General features: G+C 35.0%; 1 protein-coding gene across 17 annotated transcripts in view; it reads right to left on the bottom strand.

Annotated features, from left to right (window-relative positions):
- Positions 1 to 684: 684 nt before the first annotated feature.
- SLIT2 (slit guidance ligand 2) overlaps positions 685 to 23269 on the bottom strand; it is a 267201-nt gene continuing 244616 nt past the window's right edge. For 15 of the 17 annotated variants that reach the window (XM_074904584.1, XM_074904589.1, XM_074904574.1 and 12 more), the window contains 7 exons: positions 21395 to 21532; positions 21064 to 21304; positions 20603 to 20733; positions 13671 to 13825; positions 8407 to 8695; positions 3942 to 4153; positions 686 to 2860 (listed from right to left, as the gene is read on the bottom strand). In XM_074904584.1, coding sequence (XP_074760685.1) covers positions 2619 to 2860; positions 3942 to 4153; positions 8407 to 8695; positions 13671 to 13825; positions 20603 to 20733; positions 21064 to 21304; positions 21395 to 21532 — 1408 coding nt within the window. In that variant the 3' untranslated portion in view covers positions 686 to 2618. Of the gene's footprint in view, positions 2861 to 3511; positions 3601 to 3941; positions 4154 to 8406; positions 8696 to 13670; positions 13826 to 20602; positions 20734 to 21063; positions 21305 to 21394; positions 21533 to 23269 lie in introns of all 17 variants that reach the window. The other 2 variants (XM_074904582.1, XM_074904590.1) reach the window with 2 other exon arrangements.

Genomic DNA, 23269 nt, shown 5'->3' with positions numbered 1-23269 from the left:
CACCTTGTTGATGCCTAAGAACTTTCAGTGGTGAGAATACAGGACTTCCCAGGTCTCAAAGGTGAGCGAAATCACTGTTTGATGTAGGTGCCTTATATTCCTCCAGAGGGATAGGTGCCAAAGTTATTTGTTGGTGGCTTTTTTGTTTTCATTTTTTTTAATTCTCAAGTTTTTGTTTGGTTCTGCTTAGAGACATAAAGTCCCTGTCATGACGGCCTCAGGATCACCAGTACCTGCTAGCATTGCTTGAATGCCATGCAAAGTTCCTCTTTCTCTGTCAGTATGAGGACAGAAAGCAGTCCAATACTTGGCACAGGGATTTTGATCATACACAGAAAAACATACTGTTTCTCAAAAAATGCTATGTAATTATTGTTATGCAAAAATGGCTTTTTTCCTCAAAGCCACCCCTATTTAGAGAAGTTTATTTAGAAGTCGTAGAAACTCCAGAGAAGGCCTCATGCCAGAGACTGTTTCACTGGATATTTTGACAAATGCTGAAGTAGAATAAGGAAAACAAATACAGAATTATCTGTAAAAATTCTATTACAGAAACCTGGTTAAATATCATCCCATCTGATTGCTTAAATTTAAAATAGCTAGTACAAGATTAGTGAAAATGAATCCCTCTGAAGAATCAAATTAATTGCTAAAACAACTGTCAAATTGCAGTTTGTGTAACTATTAAAATATTAGGATAGACTCGATTTGCCTTTACATGCAGTGTACTTTATTTATCAGTTTTTTGCTAATTTTGCTGCGTTCATAATGAACCAACATTTTCAAATGTCACTGCCTTGTAGCTGTAATAATACCAAGTTAATTCCTTCTTCAGATTTTCAACAATGAATACAATAGATCTAGGGTTGGGTTTTATTCTGTTTTCTACCAAATATTTTTTTGCAACTACAGATGTTTAATTAAAGGCTGTTAGACAATTTAAACTTCTCAGAAGAATACAAATAAAAGCTGTTAATGAAGTAAATATCTGTTTAATTTACAAACATCAGTAGCATTACTGATATCAGTCCAAATAAGACAAAGCACACTGCATTACACATGTACATCTAACTTTTTTGTAAAAAAAATAATAAAATAAAATTGAAAAACATGTGCATTTTTACAGGGTACCCTGGGTTTTACTGAAAGAAGAACACAACCCACTATTGATTACCAATTCTACATTATAATTTAGCAGCAACGTGTTAACATGGGGAACATAGGGCAGTAAAGTAGTTTTATTATTTGGGGAAAGTCACAGTTCTTGACAGCACAGCCTTTTTTTTCTTTTTTATAAAAAAGGTAAAGAGCTCCATGGGAATATTAATTTATAAAGATCTACCTTCTAATATAATTTTCTACACGCCATCTTATTTTCTGTAAGTACTGTATATAGGGAAAATTAACTTCTCTACAATTGCCACCTAGTGTAAAGACATTTTCTGTCATACATTATGGGTTCTTGGAAGGTGTCCTGAATATCTGCTGTATGTGAAAACTGCAGATTGTCATCACTCAGATTCAGTGACACCAAGTGGTCAGATTCTAAGGAAAAGAAAAAGGGAAGAAGGAGAGGAAAAACCAGATCGAAAACATTTACCCCAAGACGACATGCTACGTTAGTTCTATTGCAAAAAATCCTGATTTTTACGTCCTTTTTTTTAAAGAAAAAACCCAACAAAAATACTGGGACAAATATAAATTAATATATATTAAAGCATTGAAAAACAGTAAAAGGGATGGCCTAAAAGGGTTAAGTACAATGTACTTTGATACAATAAATATTTCTCAATGAAACCGAATACTGTATAGAGCTGTTTAGAACTCATAGAAACAGAAATCCATATTATTACTAATTCATCCATCAATAATCTATTTTTATCATCCCCGAAACATTTATATTACAAAAAATTAATACTGGAAAAGGGCAGATAAACACTTTATGCTTCTTTTGCTAACATGCTGACATAAAAGTATACATCATCAGGAGATTTCAGGATTATAGTATATTCTCATATCTCCCACTTCCCATCCATTAAATGGGACATCATCTTCTCAAGATGCTTAATAATTCCAAAAGATAAAATGTATTTCATACAATTGTTATTTCTGTATAATCTGATTCTTTTCACTCATAATGCTTCCTCATCCATATGTAAGTGATTGGTACGGTCTGTCAAGACAATAAAATATACTGATACGAAAGTGAAAAAACCAAGCCTCATGTTCTGGTCAATATTTCATCTCTGAGCTGTTAAGTTGAAAGTCACATGTGTATGGTGTCAGTGTATCTTCAGCATGTTATAAAGAAGAATCCATGTTAAAAGCAGTTAAAGTTTCCCATCTCTGTTGCAATGTTACCAGGTCTTTTTTTTTGTTTGTTTTTTTGTTTTTTGTTTTTTTGTTTTTTCTTCAAAGCTCCTCTTGGTTATGAGAAGTCTCAGTTCAAGCACTTGAATCTTTTTTCAAATGAAGAAAAAGTCTTTATTCTCATAATAAAAATAAGTCTGTTCTGTATTTTACAATATATTTCAAATATTTCCACTATGAAGCATTAATTAGTCCGACACGGTCAATAAGTATACAACATTTTCAAAAGACAAGTGTGACAGAGACACTTAGGAGGGACAATTTGTACAGCCACACTTCACCACTTTTTCAACCTCGTCCACAAATGATGACCCGTCAGTGCATTCAAAAGAGTATTTCCGTCTCTTGCTCCTTAGTGGTCCACAGCACTGCCCGGTTGAACATCCTCCTTTACATTCTAGTCTCGATACCTTCTTGGTCGTCTGGCACGCAGCATACCCTTGCTGCTTTTGGTAGAAATCTCGGATTCGTTCCCCTCGACAAGAGATTTCTGTAGGAAACAACATTTAAGATAAGAGATACACTTTTGAGACACAGGTCAAAGAATGGTTGACACTGCTAAGGAAGGCGCTGTGTTTCTAATTGCAGTTGGGATTGATATTTTAAAGTTTGACTCAGACTGTATATTGGAAACTAGTGGTTCTACCAAACAGAATTTGATTAATGCTGAGTTTTATTTCCTATAACTCCTATTTTCAGTAAAGCTTATATTATGTATATGTAAACCATAAATACAAAGCTATTACAATGACAAGAAAATTGGAAGCTTAAATCTTTTCCTATTTTATAAAAATACACATCTTCTGTTCCTACATTGCTTGCAGCTGGTTCTGTTTACCATGGGGAAATGTTTTAGAGAGCATGCAATTTAATTTATTAGACCTGGAGTTTAATATTATTCAAACTGTTATTTAATACAAGTTACATTCCACTAACTTCATAAATTACTGAGGTATAAAACCAGCTAAAAATGAGACATCTGTTAAAACTTCTACAACCATATTCTTCTATTCATATCTATGTGCAGTACAAAATAAATGCCATCTGGGGTAAGGGAAAGAGAGGGAGAGGGAGAGCTTTGATAGACAAAGGAAAAAGAAAAAGGTAGGGGGAAAAGTCATCCTGTTTTCATCCATCTCACCTGCATAATTCGCTGTGATAAATCAGTTGAAGCTGAGAGGTCAAAAGTAGAGTTTGTGATAAAACTAGGAGCAGAATCATTGGATTTGGCTTCTCAGTTGCAGAATGCAGAGAAACAATAAATACAGAAAGATACAGCAGGTAAAAGGTAATAGTTAAATATAGTAAAAATGTGTTTCTGAATAAAGTTGAAAAAAGAAATGTTTTCACAGCAAAACATTTGATGAAAAAATCCTCAAAATGTAAAGAAATTCATGGGAAAAGTTTGATTTTTCTCTCAACAAGATAAATTCTTATGGTAAAAAAAAAAGCAACAAATGTGTGTATTGTGGGGAAAAAAAAAGTTGGTAATGTTTTTGGCTATTCATGTTTTAATAAAAACCCCTCTTTTCTAAGACGAAAACAACAAAACGATTTTAATATTTTTTTACCTTTATCACAGCTGTCCCCCGTGTATCCGCTGCTGCATTCGCAATATGGTTTCCCAAGTCCTGAAAGCCTGCATTTGCCATGTTTACACCTGATGGATTGGCAGGGGTTAAACAGCATTTCCTCTTCATCACAGAGGACTCCCCCATGTCCCTGCAGGCATTTACAACTGTATGAAAATGCATTGATCGGCAAGCAGGTACCATGCACACATCTACAGGGGAAACAAGCCCAAGAGAATAAAAATAAATTATTCATCAAAGTTCAGGCTAAGCAACATTAACTACAAATACTTTGGACTGTACTCAGAAGAAATTGCTTTTGTTTCTAATGGACTTTTTCAGTGAGATGCAGTGAAGTGGTTTATAATTGGTATGCAGATTTACACAAAACAAGCTGCAGTACAGAACTCTGTCTCACCAGAAAACAGCCACTGTAGATGTGTTATGGAAGACATTTACAGGCCACAGTTACCAAACCCAACATTTCCTGTCCAACTAAATTTTCAGCATGCTTTTGAGCACAGCACAACCAAGCCAAAATATAATCCACTAGAATTAAGTAGAGAAGAAGGATACTCAACTGAAATTCTGGTTATATATAATTAAAAAACCCCCATATTGTCACTCATGAAGTATGGAGCTCCCAGCACAAAGGTCAGGCACTTCCTAACTGAAACTCTTTGCACCCAAGCAATGGCAGTTTCAAAGCTGAACACATGCTCCTCCTTCAAATATATTTATTAGTCTGCACTGCCAACTGCCAGTAGTGTGGTCATACAATGTATGAGGCAGGTCTTTACATCACTGAAAGCCAACAACACTCGTCTAGTACTCATGCAGAAACTCACACTAGATGAGGTTGCATGTTATGAAGTCTTACCCAAGTGATTAAGCTAGCTACTCTCAGTTGAACTTTGGTAAACACTTGTGGCAGGCTCAAATCTTGTTAGACAAAAAAGGCTGTGAGTTAACCTGCATCTGCTAAGTTCTGATATACATTGGTATGGGAAGGAACACATAGCTGGCATGTTCTTGAGAGCTCTTGGAGAGCTCTCTAGAGAGAGGTGGTGTTTCCCCAAAGGAGGATACTGAATTACGTGTTTCTAGGTGTAAAGTGAAGATTAGGGAAATTCATCTTCTGAAAACACCAATAACTTGGAATAAAATCACTTCCCTTTGTTCATTTGGTAGAACAGGGTCAATAACTTTCTTCCTAGAAATAATGTTATTTTCTTTAACTGTTGTCTTGAAACACAACTATTCTATCTACATACTGTTTCCTTGGGAGACCACAGTGAAAATTCCTGTGTAGAGGAATGCAATCCTGATGTTCAAGGTCACAGTCACCCTCCCTAATGTTTCTCCTCTAATGCTTTGCTTGTCTGTATTTAAGATCCCTAAGCCCACAACCTCCTTAGTAGGTTGTGACAGCCATCTAATTAAATATATAAATAAATAAATGCTTTAGATTAGAAGAAAAGAATCCCATTAGATTAAAAATAAAATCATTTGTTTCAATTTGAAGATGAAAAAAATTAATATAAAATCACATTTCATAGTTAAAGAAGAGTTCTGATAAGAAAAATATCTCATTTTGAAATTTTTTTAAATAACAGTCTGTATTTCTGGAAACTTCTTCCTTTGTACTCTACTCCTTCAGTACAGTAAGAAATTTGGTAAAATTGAAAAGAATGAACAATACTAATTTTGACAAACTTGCATTTACTATTTAAAACTTCTAGTTTATAAACATCAACAAGTTTCACTCATCAATGAAATCTACAACTCTCCATCTGTACCCTTAATTCTGTGCAAATACTTTGGCATGGTGCAACTTGGAGGAAAAAATATGGAAGTCAGTCTCATGACAGGATATTTAAATGGAATGCACAACACACAGCCTCCATTCACATCCAGTTTGGGATAAAGCACTGCAAATATAAAACATAACAAATAGCTTAAGCACCTCCAGCTTCCCTATTATGCAAGAGACTGTAGTTTTGAAGCAACTGCGTCCCCTAAAATATTCCAAATTGTTCCTGTGGTTGAAGTCTGATATTCCAAGTCTGTTAGATTAAGCAACTCAAGATTGAAGGCTTGGACAGTATCACAGAGCAAATAGCTTTTGTATAGTTTTCATTATGTTCAGCATTTGATCTGTTCACCATTTACAACACAACCACTTTTAGGACATCTGATCTATGAAGTTACTCAGGTGATGCTGACGTCATGTCATATTCTATACAGGCTCTTTTAGGTATCAAAGCAATATGTGTCAGGATCTTTAGTAAGGTTCTGCTTGACTTAGAAGATGATTAAATCATGGCTAATGCCAACTCTCATACTTTTGCTTCCACCTGTTCTTTGAACAAGCCCTAAATTTCATCTTCAGATTGTACTGAAAGGAACATCACGCTAAGTGCAAACTCTTGGGCACAGTTTCATCTTATCTAATTTTAGGTACCTATGTCAGGCACTCAATTTAGATGTATAATTGCCATAATCTCCCTATACAGTCATGGAGAGAAATCCAGAGGGTGATTAGACCACTTGAGATCTAATTTACTCTTTAGAAATGTGTTTATTCCTGTACTGAGTGCAGAGCAAACTTTGGTCACTGTGTTCCTAAGTCAAGAACCTAGATTTAGGTAAAATAAATCTAAGCCTTAAGCCTTTACATGGTGTGCAGGATTCCTCAAAAGATCCCCTACATTTTTGAAACAGAGATCACAGTGACAAGTCTGTTTCTCAAATAAAGTGCAATGTTATACTGTATTGGATGGACAAAATGCAGCTAACTCAGTAGACAGGATTTAGAGATGAATCAAGAAATGCAAGAATCAAAATCCACAGGAACTAAAGAACAACAAAACCCTCCACTCCAAATAAACAATTTTGGTTTGGTTTTCTCTCCTAAAAGCCCACAGCACTGTATACAGCTGAAACAAACCCAATACTTTGAAGGGCTAACAAAATACTAATGTTATGCTCACTTAATTCTATCTTTGATACTGCCTGTATCTGATACTTGCCAAGTCTTGTAATATACTGCAAAAAGCACTGTTTGGGTGCTGATATGTATAGTTATAAGAACATATATAGAATCTAATTTTTCAAGGGCAGTTCAAAGAAATTTTTTGTCTTTTCTTATTATAGAACTTGGTGGTTACAGTTCCATGTTATTTTTGACTCCTTGATAGACATCGCATTTGTATTTTTTAACCTGCTGTGACTTCCTTTCTTTATCTCGTAAAGTTACAGTGAGAAGGAAGGGTAAGAAAAAGTCCCATAAATAACAAAATGCTGTAATGATATTCCTCAAAAATTTCACTGCTGTAGCTTGGGGAAGAGTTCAAAACTTAATAGTACTGAAAGAGCCCATAACCAATGTATACATTGCTAACTGCATTGTAAAGCATGCTAACTGGTGTATAAAGCTTTAAAGGGTGAGACTCTCCACACACAGTATGTGAAAAGATCACTTTAACATCATTTTATACGGGAGTTGAGAATCATCTTATTAGAATTTCTGAGCAAACTCAGACCACAGGTCCTCAAAAGTAAAAAGTTATATTGGTGAGAGCACTGAAATGGCAGTGGCTGAAAGAACCAAGCAGGCTTATTTTATTCTACAAAAAGAAAAAAAAAAGTTTGACAAACTGTAGTAAGGACAGTGGTAAGGGCAAACAGAACGTTTTGTTGCCCATGACTAATAAATCCTGAAGAACTTTGAACTTCTGAAGTTTCTGATCTTGTACTGGGAGACCATGAGCAAAAAAATTGCATCTGTCTCTATAATAAATTTAGAAGATGAAAATGCATAGATATCAATACTCATACACACATATATACATAACTTGCGCTTTCTCTCTACACATATGTATAGACAACCTAAAATGTTCTAGTCAAAGAAAAAAAATTAGCACACAGGGACTTACACAGAAGTATACCATAATGGTAGGAATATATTTTCCTGCTAAAACCTGGGTACTGTGAAAATATTAGATATATCTATTGAATCAAGTTTTTAAAACATATTACGGAATAATAATAATAATAATAATAATAATAAATGTATTTCCTCATTCTATACAATTATAAATAAGCCAATAGCTATTTTTTTTCCATTTGTAACATCTAAATTATTTTTGTATCAAGTATCATACCAACACTTGCATCAGTGTACCTCATTACAGAAGAAGCTCATATAGAAGTACGCAAGAGCACTTCCCAGGCTTTAGGCAGACTTGAATGAGATGTCTGTATCTGCTCCCATAAACTGAGGACTTTTCCTCATTAAGTTTATGGAAAAAATATACTATAACCTGGATGCTGTTTTGACTTTTACATGCCCAGGATATTTTGTTTCTTGCTGAAGAAAGTGTGAACTTTTATGAAAAAAATACACATAACAGGAGGCTTATATGCATATTATAGTACTGTTCTGTGTTGAGGAAGGACATACTTATTTCCAAGACATGGGTCATTAGTTTGTTGATCACAGAGGGGTCCGGTCCATCCTCCTTCGCACTCACAGGAAAAGCCAGATTGGCTGGTAGCATGGCATGTTCCATGCACACAAACTTTCTTATGACAAGGCTCGCAACCTGGCAGAATTCCCACTTGCAGTGGTACATTTCTGAAGTCCTGGAGCTCGCTGTTGATATATAGATTACGGATGCAACCATGGAAGCTGGTGCCGTTCTGTCCTGGAGACTGGCGTAAAGATGCTATGTTATTTTTCACAGGCATGCCTAGGAAATTAATAATGGAAAATGATCAATGTAATCTTTGGTACAATTTTCTGTACCACTTTGTCTATTTTTAAAACAATTTAAAATAAATATTTCTTCCTAATTAATTATTCTTAGATATTCACCTACAACCACGAGCAATGATCTAGTAATTTGGAAATTGTCCTGGTTGTCAAGCATGCATGTAAAACAGCTCCAAACCCGAGAGTGTCTAGATCCAAGTAGAGATGTATAGAAGACTTTATACAGGAAGCTCACAACTGTGAAAAGGTTCAGATACATGCCTGGTTTTAACCTAGTGCAATTAAGTCCAGGATAGTACATAGTCTCTGAATCTTGGGAGAACAAAAGTGGTTGACATTTAGTGGCTGATACATGTTTTTTTGTAAGCTTCTAAGATACTCAAATCCAGAAGAATTTAGCAGGACCAGCTCATCAATTTGAAGCTGGCATACACATTTAATATGTGAAATTTTGCTAGTGAAAATTCTTGGGAAGAAAAGCTCAACAGGATGAGGTTCCATTACTTTAAAAAATATTTTTGCTTTGCATGTCTCAAAACCAGTTTAATAAACAAGCCACGCATAGTTTGCCATTACAGTTCAAAACAAAGACAGTCAATAGTAACAATAATTCAACATCAAAATACTTATATGTAGATATTCCCTGATATTGACCATTTTCAGAATAATTCTTCTGTTGTAGTATATAATTGTTACAGGTGTAATTAGAGCAGTAGGTATATGTGATGGAGTTATTCTGTTGTGATCAGTTAATCATTTAAGACTAAATCAGAAGGAACATTACTATTAAACATTGTTTCCTTGTAAAAATGAAGTTTCTTCTACTTCTACTCCATTTTTTTTTTTAAACTTATTGCCAACATATTGGCCCATATTAGTTAGTACTTCAGATATCACATTTAAATAATGAATACATAAATGCCTAAATAACTCCTGAGACTAATAAGTAAAGGAAATCAAAGTGTACTGAGCATTAGAAAAGGATTTATTTACCTTAAACTAAATACACAGCTGTACAGGTTTACTCCTAGGCAAAATTAACAATTTTCATTCTGGTATTTAGTTAGATAGCAACCACAGAAAGAGGTTCTGCATAGTTGTTTCTTAACCATGTAAACTGATACTTCTAATGGTTTTATGTAGTTACTCTGAACAGTTAAAAGTAATGCAGAAGTGCTATGCAACCTAATGAAGTAAACCTGCCTTTCATTTAGAGGTTATTGTAATTTCATTTGTGCTAAGCTTCAGTGATTATAGAAATGAACAATATTGCATTGATACTGTTGAAAAGACCTGTCTTCCTTGATCTTATCAGTTAAGTAAAATAGTCTTGTGACTGTTACACTAAACAACTCAGACTGCAAACAAACATTAGTTTCTACTTCCTAAAATATATTTGCCATATTCTCAAAATTCAGGGACAAGGCAGAGTCAACAAGGCCTCTTCACCCTGATGTCTCCCTTGAAAGCAACACTCAGCAAATGTTCAGGCATATGGCTTTGGGTATCTAGTAACAGAATAGATGCACTGAATTTATCCATTATAAAAAAAAAAGCTGCATAAAACGAAGTACACCAGTGCAAAGCTAAACTAGGTGTTATACTTCTAAGTGTCAGAAAATTGAGGTATGATTTCTGGGAACCACATAAGCATGTATGGCACCAAACAATATGAAGTATATCACATGTGATACAGAGAATTTTTTGTCTATAATCTCCAATATTGAAGACATGTGGAAATAAAATGCAAGAATATATACAAGCTTTTAGCTTATATACTTTTTGCCCCTTCTAGCGAGTTACCAAGTGTTAGAAGGCCAAAGTGTGTGCAAAAGCTGCTCATATTCTTTAGCAATATTTCTTAGATAATTTCTAGATAAAAGTTCTTCATCAGTTAGGGAAGAACTGCCATAGAAATGATGCAGACAAATATTTCAGCTCTATGTTTGGAAAGGTAAGAGAATAGTTCCAAGCTTTCGGTCACTGAACCTGTTTACAGGTAAATTATCAAGTTACTGCTCAAGGAGGCAAATGGGAAGACCCCTATTAAATAGCAGTCATACAATAACACTGTCAAAACAAGTATCTCATTCTAGAAGCTGCTAGAACAGAGGAGGCACAAATGAAAAGCAGCTGATGCCCTACCCATCTCAAAAATAGGGGCTTCCATGAAACAGGTGCCACTCTCAACTAGTAAAATATGTACTAATTTTGGAGAATGTGAAGTATCAGTGAAGTCTGTGACCCCTTTGAAGAATTTTTGAGAAGAAACAGATTGTCCCTTAAGATTTCTTATAAAAAGCCATGGAATTCAATATAATTTACTGAAATCTGTTGTAGAAAGACTGAAAAATATCTAGCGTGTGTATTCTGACCACACAAGAGTGCCATACAGTTGCAAAAAGATCAAAAAAAAGGTAAGTGTATAAATTGATTAGCCCACTTTCTGTAAAAATAAAGTTATATTACCGCATTCAAATCCACCTAAATATTATGACCCAAGAATAACTTTGTAAAAAAAAAATTAGAAAGGGGAGGTGGGGTGAGAGAGAATAAGAGAAACACCATAGAAGGGCTTGCTGTCAAGTCTGAAATTCATCCTGCCAGCTGAGGTGATGCTTACCAGAAATGCCATCGTAGCAGGAAGGTGATAAGAGTAAGTGTAAGCTACATGACGATATAGGTGTCAAACTAAGACTCTGGCAAAGATAAAAATACTGCATAAAATTCTAGTGAGAATTTGAGTTCTTAACTGATGGAAATGTGTGATCATATTCTCTAAAAATTCTAGATACAGTTGGATAAGAAAAAATTGAATGAATCTCATAAAGACGGGTAATATAAAGATTCAAGAGTGAAAGTTAACTGTCTCAAGAATTTTAAAGATCACAAATAGATAAACATAAAGAACAGAAAAGTTTAAGAGTTGAATATCAATCTATTGGTTTTTTGCTTTATTTTGTACTAATGTGCTTTCTTTTTTGTGACAGCAGAAATAATTGTCTGCCTCAGTCTGAATGTGAAGAATAGAAATAGAAGCAACACAGGACCTCTCTAAAGAATACGCGCTAGGATGAAAAAGGCTTCTGCTCTTAAGATTCAAACCACTGAAAGAAAAGATTATTTCCAAAACCTATTTCTTATGATACTTCAAAATGATAATCTCCTAATGGAGACACAGATCTGCAAGGTGAAGAAGCAAGTAGAACCATATGTCACAAATCAACAAGTGTTAGCACTGCACAGAATAAATGTTTCTAGTTGGCAGTCTAGCATCATTTAATCAAAAGGTGCCCATAACAGACAGAGAGAGGGATCATTCTGCACTAAGCTTATTTTTCAAGAAAGAATAAAATTTGCCTTAGCAGTCATTAAATAACAAACTGATGTTGACAATACAAGTAAGCAAGCACACAGTGTCTTCCTTGATTCTAGGACCATCTATTTTTCAAAAAAATGTGGCACAGGACACTTATGTAAATAACAGAAATTATATACATTAAAAAATGCAGATGTACTTCCACAAGGCAATCCTCCTTTGAAGATTCATGATATGAAGCAATTTTAAAGGAACCTTATACATTTGATAATATTAATTATTTTCTCTCCTAATATGGGGAGTGATGACTAATGTTGAATTTTATCCTGTACTTCCTATCTTAGATGGAAGGAAGAAGTGACAAAATCTGAAAAGATCTGACAAAAAAGCCAAAGTGTTTCAGTGTAAGAATAGGGATTTTCAGCAATAAAAGTCAATTTATCCCTCATCATCTGTAACTGAGGCATTTGTTATACTAGTTGTATAGAAGAAATAGACTATTCTTGATGGGTATCAAAGCAGCTTCCTGTTTTTCTTTTCTATTAAAGATAAATCTAAGCAACTACCCTGAGATTTTCTGTATATTTAGAAAGAGGATAAATAGCACCTTGTGGTTTCTAGAGAAAATAGGCATGTCACAAATGTACTACTGGTAGCATATTTTGTTTTCAAGAAGGCAAGATGCTCAAATCTAAAAACTTATTCTCAGGCACAGAACAGTTCTTAAGAATTAGACAAAATGAAAAAGAATGTAGATATTCTTTTTACAGGAAGAACAGATCAGAAAGAAACTCCTTACTTGTCTTCTATAAGAGTATAAGGTTAAACTAAATAGAAGATGAAGACTGGTAAAAGATCAGCAGTATTTAAAAACCATGCTGAATCTCTGGTCACTAAGAACTTGCCACCAAGGACAGTGAGAAGGCACAAAGCTGTGGCTGAAGTTTCTGACTCTTTTACCTAGATTATTCAGGTCCACCAGAAATTCAGCAGAAACTGCTGGTTAAAACAAGGCTTGAATCCAGTTCTAAAAAGCAAATTGCAGCAAATGATCAAAAATGTTTCCAGTAGTTTATCTCTACAATCACAAACAAAAATCTCAACAACAAAACCAACAACAAACCCTGTCACATACTGTGAGGCAACTGTCCAGTTGGTTCCCTTCTTCCCTAATGTCATAACTCTTATCAGCCCTGATCAATAAGATCTCTAGACATAAATTATACTTCATGGCTTTATACCTTGCTATCATTTCGTGCAGATACCTCTACAGTGAAATGTAAAACATGTCCAAAGTAGAATGCTACCATTCTACACTTTCTGAATAGGCATTACTGAATCTTCAGGTAGCAAAACAATGTCAAACACACTTCTTCAGTATAATAAAAAGCTACATAACAGTTGAAAATCACAGAATTTTACAGTGGGCATCAAATATCCACACTCATAAAAAAGCAACAGGTACAATTTGAGGACATACTATTTATTAAAACTGAAACTATTGAGATTAACCGAAGTTTCATCTTAAGGTGTTATCTCAATGAATGAGTCTCTTACCATGTGTTTATTAATGCATGTTACCACAGTAAATTAACTATGATACCATTAGTAAGAAGCAGGAAGATCCTCTTACCTCCTACATAGAGTGGAGAATCAAAATTCAGAGTGGATTGCTTAGACAAATTGGTAATTATCTTGGGGCTTCCTCCATCAATAGATAACGAAAGAATCTGATCCACAGCTAGCAGCTCCACAATGTGGAAATTGCCATCATTAATAGTTTCCACACTGCAAAATAAACATTAATATTAATTTAAAACCATTGATGGCCTGTTTAGAATGGGTTTTCTTCTTCCTCTTTAAGACTTAATACAGCTTCAGAATAGAACTTCTACAGGAGTGCTGTCTCCTGAAAACTAGATTTTAAGCAAGGACATGCACGTATGCTTAAGAGCTAATGCAATATAATACCCCTTCAATAACACTCTATTAATAATATGTATTATAAATTAATAACCCTTTTTCATTCAAAGTTATTCCTGTCCTCATCAAATAATGAACTGTATAAATACAGATAATATTCTAAACTTCAGTTGAAATACATTTACTACGCAGGAAGCTGAACAAAAAAAAAGTTTGGGATTCTTCTGCAACAGTGACCAGATGGCTGGAACACGTCTTCTGTGAAGAAAGGCTGAGAAAGTTTGGGTTGTTCAGCCTGGAGAAGAGAAAGTTTAGCGGAGGCCTTTTTGTGGCCTTTCAATATTTAAAGGGGGCTTATAAAAAAGATGAAGAGAGATGTTTTACCAGGGCCTGTAGTGATAGGCCAAGATCTAACTATTTTAATAACGGGTAGATTTAGATTAGATAGAATCTATAAAGTAAAAGATGATGTTAAAAAAAAAATATATTCTTTAAAATGAGTGTGGTGAAACACCGAGACAGGTTGCCCAGAGAGGTTGTGGCTGCCCCCTCCCTGGCAGTGTTCAAGGCCAGGTTGGACGGGGCTTTGAGCAACCTGGTCTAGTGGTCCCCGCTCACGGGACAGGGGATGGAACTAGGAGATTGCTAAATGTCCTTTCCAACCGAAACCATTCTATGATTCTAATCTCATGTTATTTCAAGTTCTTATTTGTGCACATGTGTGTGTCAGTGTCCTGCATGTTGCATAGTATTGTGTTTACATATTTCGCATGTATGAAGGCCTGAGGCAACTCCAGTGATATATAAACCTACTATTTCATGGAACTTGGAACTGCATCTAACCTTAGTCCTGCTATACAAAATCACATCATTGGTCCAGACAACTCCACTGATGTTAGCAATAAAGTAGTTTGTTATTTTTATCAGGCATGGTTATTTCTGTGTGTTCAGCTTCTGGCTAGAATGGTGAATAACTGTATTCGTTTTTTTTCTTGCCTACATATTTCCTTCTGCTTACTAACAAGGTATGAATCCACTAGCAGGAGACTGGCTGAAGGGTGTCATGCAGAAAAGGCTGGTTTCAAGCACTGTACTTAGCTGTGTAAGGACAAGACTACACAAGTTACTAAGAACAAAAATGGCTGCCTAAACTTACCAGCCTCAATATCTACACAGCAAATGTTTAAATATAGGGCAACTACTCTGCAGTTGAACACAGTTTAAGTACATCAGAGAAGGAAGAATATTATTACTCAGTTCTGGGACTGAATATATGATTGTACTTTACTTCTAGTCCATTTTCCACTGGAGAATTAAGACCTGAATGTACGGCTGTATGGAAGTTATGACAACGAGCTGTAGTCCAGAGACCAGACATTATAACCATTCCCATGAGAGCCTTTATTTGCTTCAGGGCACCATTAAATAAGTGAGCTTAAGCCTTTGAAAAAAGTTATTTAAATGAACCAATTGTATGAGAGCCTGAGACGGACTGAACAGTCATGCAGTCAGTTAGCTCTTCTCATTAGGAAAGCAGTATAGCTGAAAGGGATTAGCTTCCTAAATCTCAAGGCAAAAATCAAGCAAATTACCTTATAATATCCTAAGCAATATTTTAATTAACCTAACTGCTTTTGTCCTGTAACAGATCAGAAGTGCTCACATGGTTGTTTACAGCTGTGAGACATTAAATAGCTTCTTAGCTATTTATTACCACCTCTTATCTACATGGACAGACTCAGCTCAATATGGATAGAAGATCTGCATGGTAGCATGCATGCTTTACATAAACTTAGCTCTATGGAAAATGTGCAAACACACAACAGAGCATACACTGGCAGAATAAACACTTTTTAGGAGTGGGCAGGGGAGGGACTGCCAGGTTCCATGGAGGAAAGGCAAAGGTCAGGGTTCATCATTCATACAGACTAATGTCTATTCAAGGTATTAAGAGGTTTGTTTGCTGTGATCAAGCAATAAGAAAAGTGCCAGGATTAATTTATTTACACATTTCAATGAATCCAGGAGAAAAGTTGTGCTAAGAAATCAAAATGCATATGACTTCTTGACTTAAGTAAGCAAGAACCCTAAAGTAATGTTCCCATGCCAAGGAAAAGTTATTTTACAACTTATCACAATACTATTTAAAAGGATGAGAGCAACACAGAACATGCATTTTTATAGCAAGAGGTCATTCCAGGGATGTATAAACCATAATGTGTAAAGGGAATGTGTCTCTGTTAAGAATGATTATTAAAAGTTTCTAGTTTAAAGTGTTTTACTGGTAAAAAATTATTGCATAAAGAGGAGCCCTCCTAGGTAAGGGTGGTTTAAATTAAAGGGGAAATAAACACAAGGCATATCTGTGCACTATTTCCTGCCAATGCACTTGCATTACTTCTAGCCCATTTCCCTGTGGAGAAATGAGAGCTGAATGCATAGATCCTAATGAAAAGCTGTAAAAACCCCCTGATTTAAAGCTTCTGGAACTCCGTAAAAGACTAATGATTTGGGAAGAAATATTCCCATATTTTCAATAAATATATGACGAAAACTATTTTACAGAATGTAGTTTTCTGATTTTTTTTCTTCTTTCTTTTTTTAGTGTAAAGAACATTTAACATTTAAAAATGAACTTCCAGGAAGAACAAACCCCAAGTGGATTAACTTTTCCTGAATAACCATCTCCAACAAATTATTTTTCTTTACTGGTCTTGGCACTGCCATCATCTCATCTTGTTACTCAGATTGACTGATCAGTGCTTTTGGTATGATGGCTCTTTCTACAGTCAATTCTCGTTGGTAAAGAAGTTCTCATTCACTCTACACAGTTAGACTGCTGTTATTGTTGATTCTCCGTATTTATAATGATTAAATAATCTGCTTGTAACTTTGTTTTGTTGCTACTACAAGCACCTCTGTAGGCTTTACAGCTCCCATTTGACTCCTTTTCCACACATTTCTTGACTGCCATTTACATTATAAAGCTTCTATTTGAATCTTTGTATTGGAGGTTTATTTTGGTCTCCATTTCAGGCATCTCATCACTGTTCAGTGGAGTATGACTTGTCTTATCCATAAATCTTCACTTCCTTAATGAAATCTGTAAATCTCTTGATAAACTTCTCAGTTTTTTAATTCCTTTCTGCCCTTCTCACTGTAAGCAACTTCCCATCTTAATTTACAAGTTAGTGAATAGATTATGCATGATGTTAGGAGGGGATAAACCAGTTAGATGACCTGAAGGGACATTCCATGCCATATAATGTCATGCCCAACCCATGGCAGATGCTGTGTGATTGCAATTGCTGCGCTTCCCTCCCTCCCTCCCTCCCCCCCCCCTTTTCCTTTAGTTATTAAAGTATTTTTATCTCAACCCATGATTTTTCTGACTATAACTCTTCCATTTCTCTTCTCCTGTCCCATTGGAGGTGGAAGGGGAGGTGAGTGAGCAGCTCTGTGGTGCTTTGCTGCCTACCATGGTTAACCCATGACACTATTTCACAATATTATTTTAACTATATATAATTTTAGTAAACTTCAACTGTTTCTTCTAAAATTTTCCATACTGAATGGTGGCTGAAACTGATTTTTATTTTTCTAAATAGACCAGATAGTTTCCCAGACTGAAGGGAGCACACTTCATTCTCTTATGCTTCTATTAACCCTGCTTTGCATGTCATGACATTCACTAGTGGGCTGGCACCATGTCTATCCATTTGTCATCCTTTTGAATATTTGCTGAGGCAAGGTGTTAAAATCTTGAAAACATGGAAGTCTGCAGAAATGGGAAGGTTAGATCCTCAAATTCTTTGTCCATTCTGGTTCTATTCCAACACACAGATGATTAGCACCTTCCTGCCAACTCTACTTTTGAGCTGTGGTAGTACTGGCTGGATCTGGGCCTGTCAACCCATTCAGAGTGAAGGTATTGCCTTAGCTAGAACAAAGTTACATGGACAGAGAAAGAAACTGTGTGGTTTCCATTCAGAAGAAGCAAAACTTAGGCCTACAGAGAAAGAAGAGAAAGAGGTAGGCACTGGGCAAGAAATAGAATAAAGCAAGAATCAGTGTAATGGGTAGCAGTGGATTGTAAGGAAAACAGGACTGGAAATTGAGTCAAGGAGACGACTGAGAAGGATGATATATATAAAAAAAAATTAATCAGTAGGTTATGTCTGTGAGCAGTTTTTCAGCAAAGATGATCAGATCTAGTTGGCTTAGAAAAAAATGAAGGGAGGGAAGGGATGAAAGAAACCAAAGGGATGGACTGAAAGAAGGGCAGGAAACATGACAAGAGACAGCTTTAATAGGTAACAAAGGTAGAGAAGGACAACATGCAACGGCTGACTGAAAAGTAGATAAAGAGCTGAAAAAGGGCAGGAAATGTCACAAAGATCCTAGGAAAGAAAAACAGGAAGAACTGGAAACAGAGATGGCCGGAAACAAAAGTTAGAAAAATAGGAATAAGTTGGAAAGCATGAAGGGATTAGAGTATAAAGTGTAAAAGATCCTGTCCTACAACATATTCCTTTCTAGAACCTGAAATAGAAATTAAACAATATCTAATTTGTACAGTCATCACTAGATGCACAAACATATATAGAAATGAAGAAATGTATGCAATGCTTTCAGTATACGGGCTTCCCTCAAGGCCAAAAACTTCATTACAGTTGTTCTCAGAACGTTACATGACAATTTTCATACACCTCCTAGAAACTCACCATCAGGCCTATCTGAAATGAAAGAGAGGTTAATAATAATAAAATACCAGTGTGTATCTGCTTCACTAAACAATTGTGTCACCGTGTAACACTTCCCTACATTTCCCATCCCCTTCTTCACTGTGCCTGCATTCTCTGCTTGTCACATAATTCAAGAGAGGAGATCAGCTATGTATGGGAGATGCTTTTAATTGTTCTGTAACACTAACCTAATTTGGACTGTTTGTTAATTGATTACTTTATTATTAATCTCTTTTATGTTTATGGATTTTAATTTTGTCTGTGTGAGTCTTGTTTTCCAATCTTTTTATAGAAAACTAAAATGGACAAGTGTGAATTACCGGTATATATTATATCCCAGTAATACTGGAGAAAGCATGAAACTGATGAGAAGGGAATGTATGTTTTGAATGGGAAGAAGTATTCTTGACAGATTAAACAAATAGGAGCAGAAATAACTTGAAATTACATATGATCCTTATCCCTATTTTGTCCTATTCTGAGAGAGCTGTACCCATCAAAATTAAAATCAACAAAAATAATTAAAATCTTGACAAAACAATCTCAACTTCCTCTTTAGCACTATTCCAGATAGAAGAGAAAAATAATCTGATTTTGAATTGTAGTCATTCAGAAAAATGAATGTTTCAGCAATTTTAAATCTGTGTGAAATACTTCAATTTCCTGTAAAGTCAAACCTTATTTTTAATATATGAAAATATATAGAATTAAAATACATATACCATTTCCACATGTTAAACCATTTCATGGAACTGTATAAAACCTTATAAAACACATATTGCATCAGAAAATAAAAGCAACCTTAGGATGCTTATTGTAATAGACTGTGTTTTACTAAACAACTTTATATTGTATTTTATAGGAATGTTTTTTTTTTTTCTGTTCAGTGCATTTAGTAATCTACTAAACCGCAGTTCCTTTGGTGTTATTACCTGACAAAGTTTAACACTGTGTCCCTTCTATATAAACTTAAGAGTTTGATTTTATATTGCCATTTGAGTGCAATAATTTCTAAACTCCATTTATTTTCAATGAAATGTCCCTAGTAGAATGCAGAACAGTGTCAGTTGCTACAAACTCCAGAAGTAAATATACACCAGATATAATTTTACAACACAAAAGGTGTAAATACAGTAAAAGGAAGACTCAAGGAAAACTCATTTAACACTTCTCCTTTACTTCTGAATGTATTTGTAGCAACAATAGGGCAGTCAAGGCCAAGAAGTGATGCCTGTTGGTTTTTTGCTCTCTCTTGCAATGTCTATCTGCAAATTATTGAGAAGTTACATAAAACCTCAGCGGAAATTCAGATGGTTATTTTTCAGAGAACCGGAGAAATTTGACTTAAAAATTTGAAAAATTAAGCTCCAGAAGCAGATGTGAATTCTGTCTCTCAGTGACTTTGGAAGCAAAACCCATTTATTTTTCAAGGGTAGTGCCTTTTTTCAGAATCAAGTTTTTAGCTTTCTCTTCGCTTGTCAGGGAAAAGTCCCATGTTATAAGACCGCTTACCACAGAAGAGAAGAGAAACTTTCATTTCATTTCTACTTACGCAGAATAGTTCTGCACTTTAGCCTGCACACTAGGAAATTATTTGGCAGTAACATAATGAGAAAAACTCCACTTCTGTGTGAGCTTTACACAAATGTATAAATATTCTGCTGGAAGCTAACTCTTACTCAGTTTTAATGGATTGAAAAATATATTATCTTTCTGACATATCTGCATTAGAGTTATTTTCCAAGCCAAATCATGTCTGTTGGCAATAGGTTTTAAATGTCTGACAATACATTAATTTACATATATTTCTTTCAGCCATCTATTAAAAATGTGACTTTGATATAAGGAATTAATACATGTTTTGCTTCAGTTAGAAAGCTATTTCATCTGGGTTCACCTGTAAATAGCAGAGGCTGGATAAGATCCTGTGTCATAACTGACCCTCACTCTACCCCGGTACAGCTCTACCGCTATATGATCTTTATCGCCTTTGTAGAGCAGGATCCCACTGTCTTCATCTGTGGCAATCTAGTTAAAAGAAAGAAACACTTAGAAAGAACTAAAAATAAATATTAAATCAAAATGCTGTATTAAGTGAATCTCTGAATTTACTGCCATAGTCTATTACTTCACTATAAAATTCTTCCTTGAAGGACAACCTGACAAAATTCTTTCTCTTCCTATCAATAAGCCCATCTACTTCAATATGAATATATTCCAGTGACTCTTCTAGATTTTTAGCTCAAACTGTGAAAAGCTCTTTAAGTGAGCCAATGACAACTTTGGCTAATTTTCCATACCACAAAAAGTCATTTACAGTCTTTTCCAGATCAGAATCTACAACACAAGCAATCTTACCTGTAGAGTAATATTGGTTTGGGGGCGTATCTTAGCTGAAGGGATTTGTAGATAGGATTCTTTGTTGACAAAGTTTATACTGATGAGCTTTTCACATTTCTCACCCTGGTAGCCTGATAAACATTGACAGATTGGTTCACTCTCTTTTATGATACACTGGGCTCCATTTTGACACTCGTAATTATCACAAGGGCTGGTGCGAGGTAGAACCATTGGTGGTGCAAACTCACAAAACAAGCCACTAAATACAAACAGAAAAATTAGTATTTCCAAAAAAACCCAACTTTGACAGAAGACATACATGTTTGTCCTGTCTTCAGATCTCTCTCACCTGTATCCTTCTGGGCAAATACATGTATATCCGTTAACTGCATCAGTACACTGTGCTCCATTTTTACATTTGTTGTCCTGGCAGTCATCAAAGTCAATATCACAATGTTCACCTACATATCCAGGTGTGCAATCACATCTGTGAAACAGGAAAGCGAGTAGGATAGCATAGTGCCTTTTAACAATACAGTGTGCTTATGGGAAAGTTAAGGAACTACTGAATTGTTTAAAACTCAAGAAAAAAAATGCATTACTGTGACTTTGTGTGTAGAGACTATGTAGCTTAATCATAGTATTTGGGGAATCTACATATGTAATGAATACAGTTACTGGTTACCCATGCGTACTCATCTGCCGTTATATTGAAGAGTTGTGCTTTAAATCTAGAGATCCCTCATGAATCATTCTGACAGTTCTTCTTGGAATTTATGAGTAATGCAGAATGTTACAAGATGTTGTAAGCGACTGCAAACACTAAAAATAATCAATATGCTTAGTTGCTGAAACCAAGAGAAATAATCCAAGGCTTGTATTACACTGATGGATATTTTCTTTGTCAACTGAAAAGCTACAAATGGACCAGTGGTCCATTTATACAGTTTAGAGGTTATGCATAAATTTTTTCCCCTTGAAGTTTCACCAGCCTGATTTACTCTAAACATCTCCATGGTTAGCAGACTAGCAGAAGTCTCAAAACACATCCTCTGCCCTCCCTGAGCCCACACTGAACTAGAAACAGCATACCCTCAAGACAGTATGTAATGTTTTTATAGTTTTGGTTTTTTATTTCCCCATACAACTCTCATTGTTAATGCTAGTGGCATTTCTTCAGGAAATTTTCATTTATTAGACTGAGTGAATGCCCAGAACCCTGTGAAAAAATGAATGGAAAAGATTACAAATCCATGCATTTACGTTATTTTTTTTCTTTTAATTTAAGATGTATGTAATTGATTTCATTAGGTCTTGTGATTCTGTCCTTGGTGTTGTTTTAGTTTTTAGCACTTGCTCTAAAGTGGTAAAAATTATTTTAAATAGCTGTGTAACTTTCAATTAAGTACTTCAATCAAATATGTCTCAATTTTCATTCAACAACATATCCAAATAAGAAAAGTGAAAAAAGAATATAAAGCATGCTGTTAAAAAGCTGACTAAGAGAGACAGATTCTTGAAGTTACTGCATGTGCTATTTTCTGATTTAAAATGACAGACAGTAACATGGAAGATTAATGAACTAGGCAGTAAAGTATAAGATGCCAAACTAGGTTTACTGAAGTGGCAAGACGACAATAAACAACACACAACAATTGAAATCCAACAAGTTTTCCATTTTCTGGTTGAAAACTATCAACTTAATTCCATGCTCATTTGAATATTTAATGTATTTGAATATTATTTGCCATATTTTAAATAAAATGATGTTTAGTAAGTATTAGGAATGAGAATAAATAAGCAGATTTCAGCACAAGAGCATAGTGTGCATAAAACAGTTGCTTATGACAATTGAAAGCTGCAGGTTTCCTATATTTATTAATCTAAAGCCTATTAAAGACACTTTAAACGGTGCATACTAATTAATTATGATAAGGATATGGTGTAATTGAAGATTATTTTTTCTGGGGATGGAATTCTTTAGTTTATACCTTCCAGTGTGCCTTCTCTTTCTCAATTGCTTCCCAGAAAGTAGTATAATTATTCCACTTCAATTAAATGCAATTATTTTCCTACTGTCCAACCTACTGAAAGGATTTTGTATAGACTGTCATGTAGACTAACTGCTCTGCTCTGCTCTGCCTTCCTATTTAAAATCTGACTAGAATTAGAAATGTTAAGGATCAGCAAAATTCAGTAAAACATATTTAAGATAATAAAGTAG

Source organism: Athene noctua, chromosome 4, assembly GCF_965140245.1.
Source record: "Athene noctua chromosome 4, bAthNoc1.hap1.1, whole genome shotgun sequence".
Taxonomy (NCBI): Eukaryota; Metazoa; Chordata; class Aves; order Strigiformes; family Strigidae; genus Athene; species Athene noctua.
This window is presented reverse-complemented; position numbering and strand designations above follow the sequence as displayed.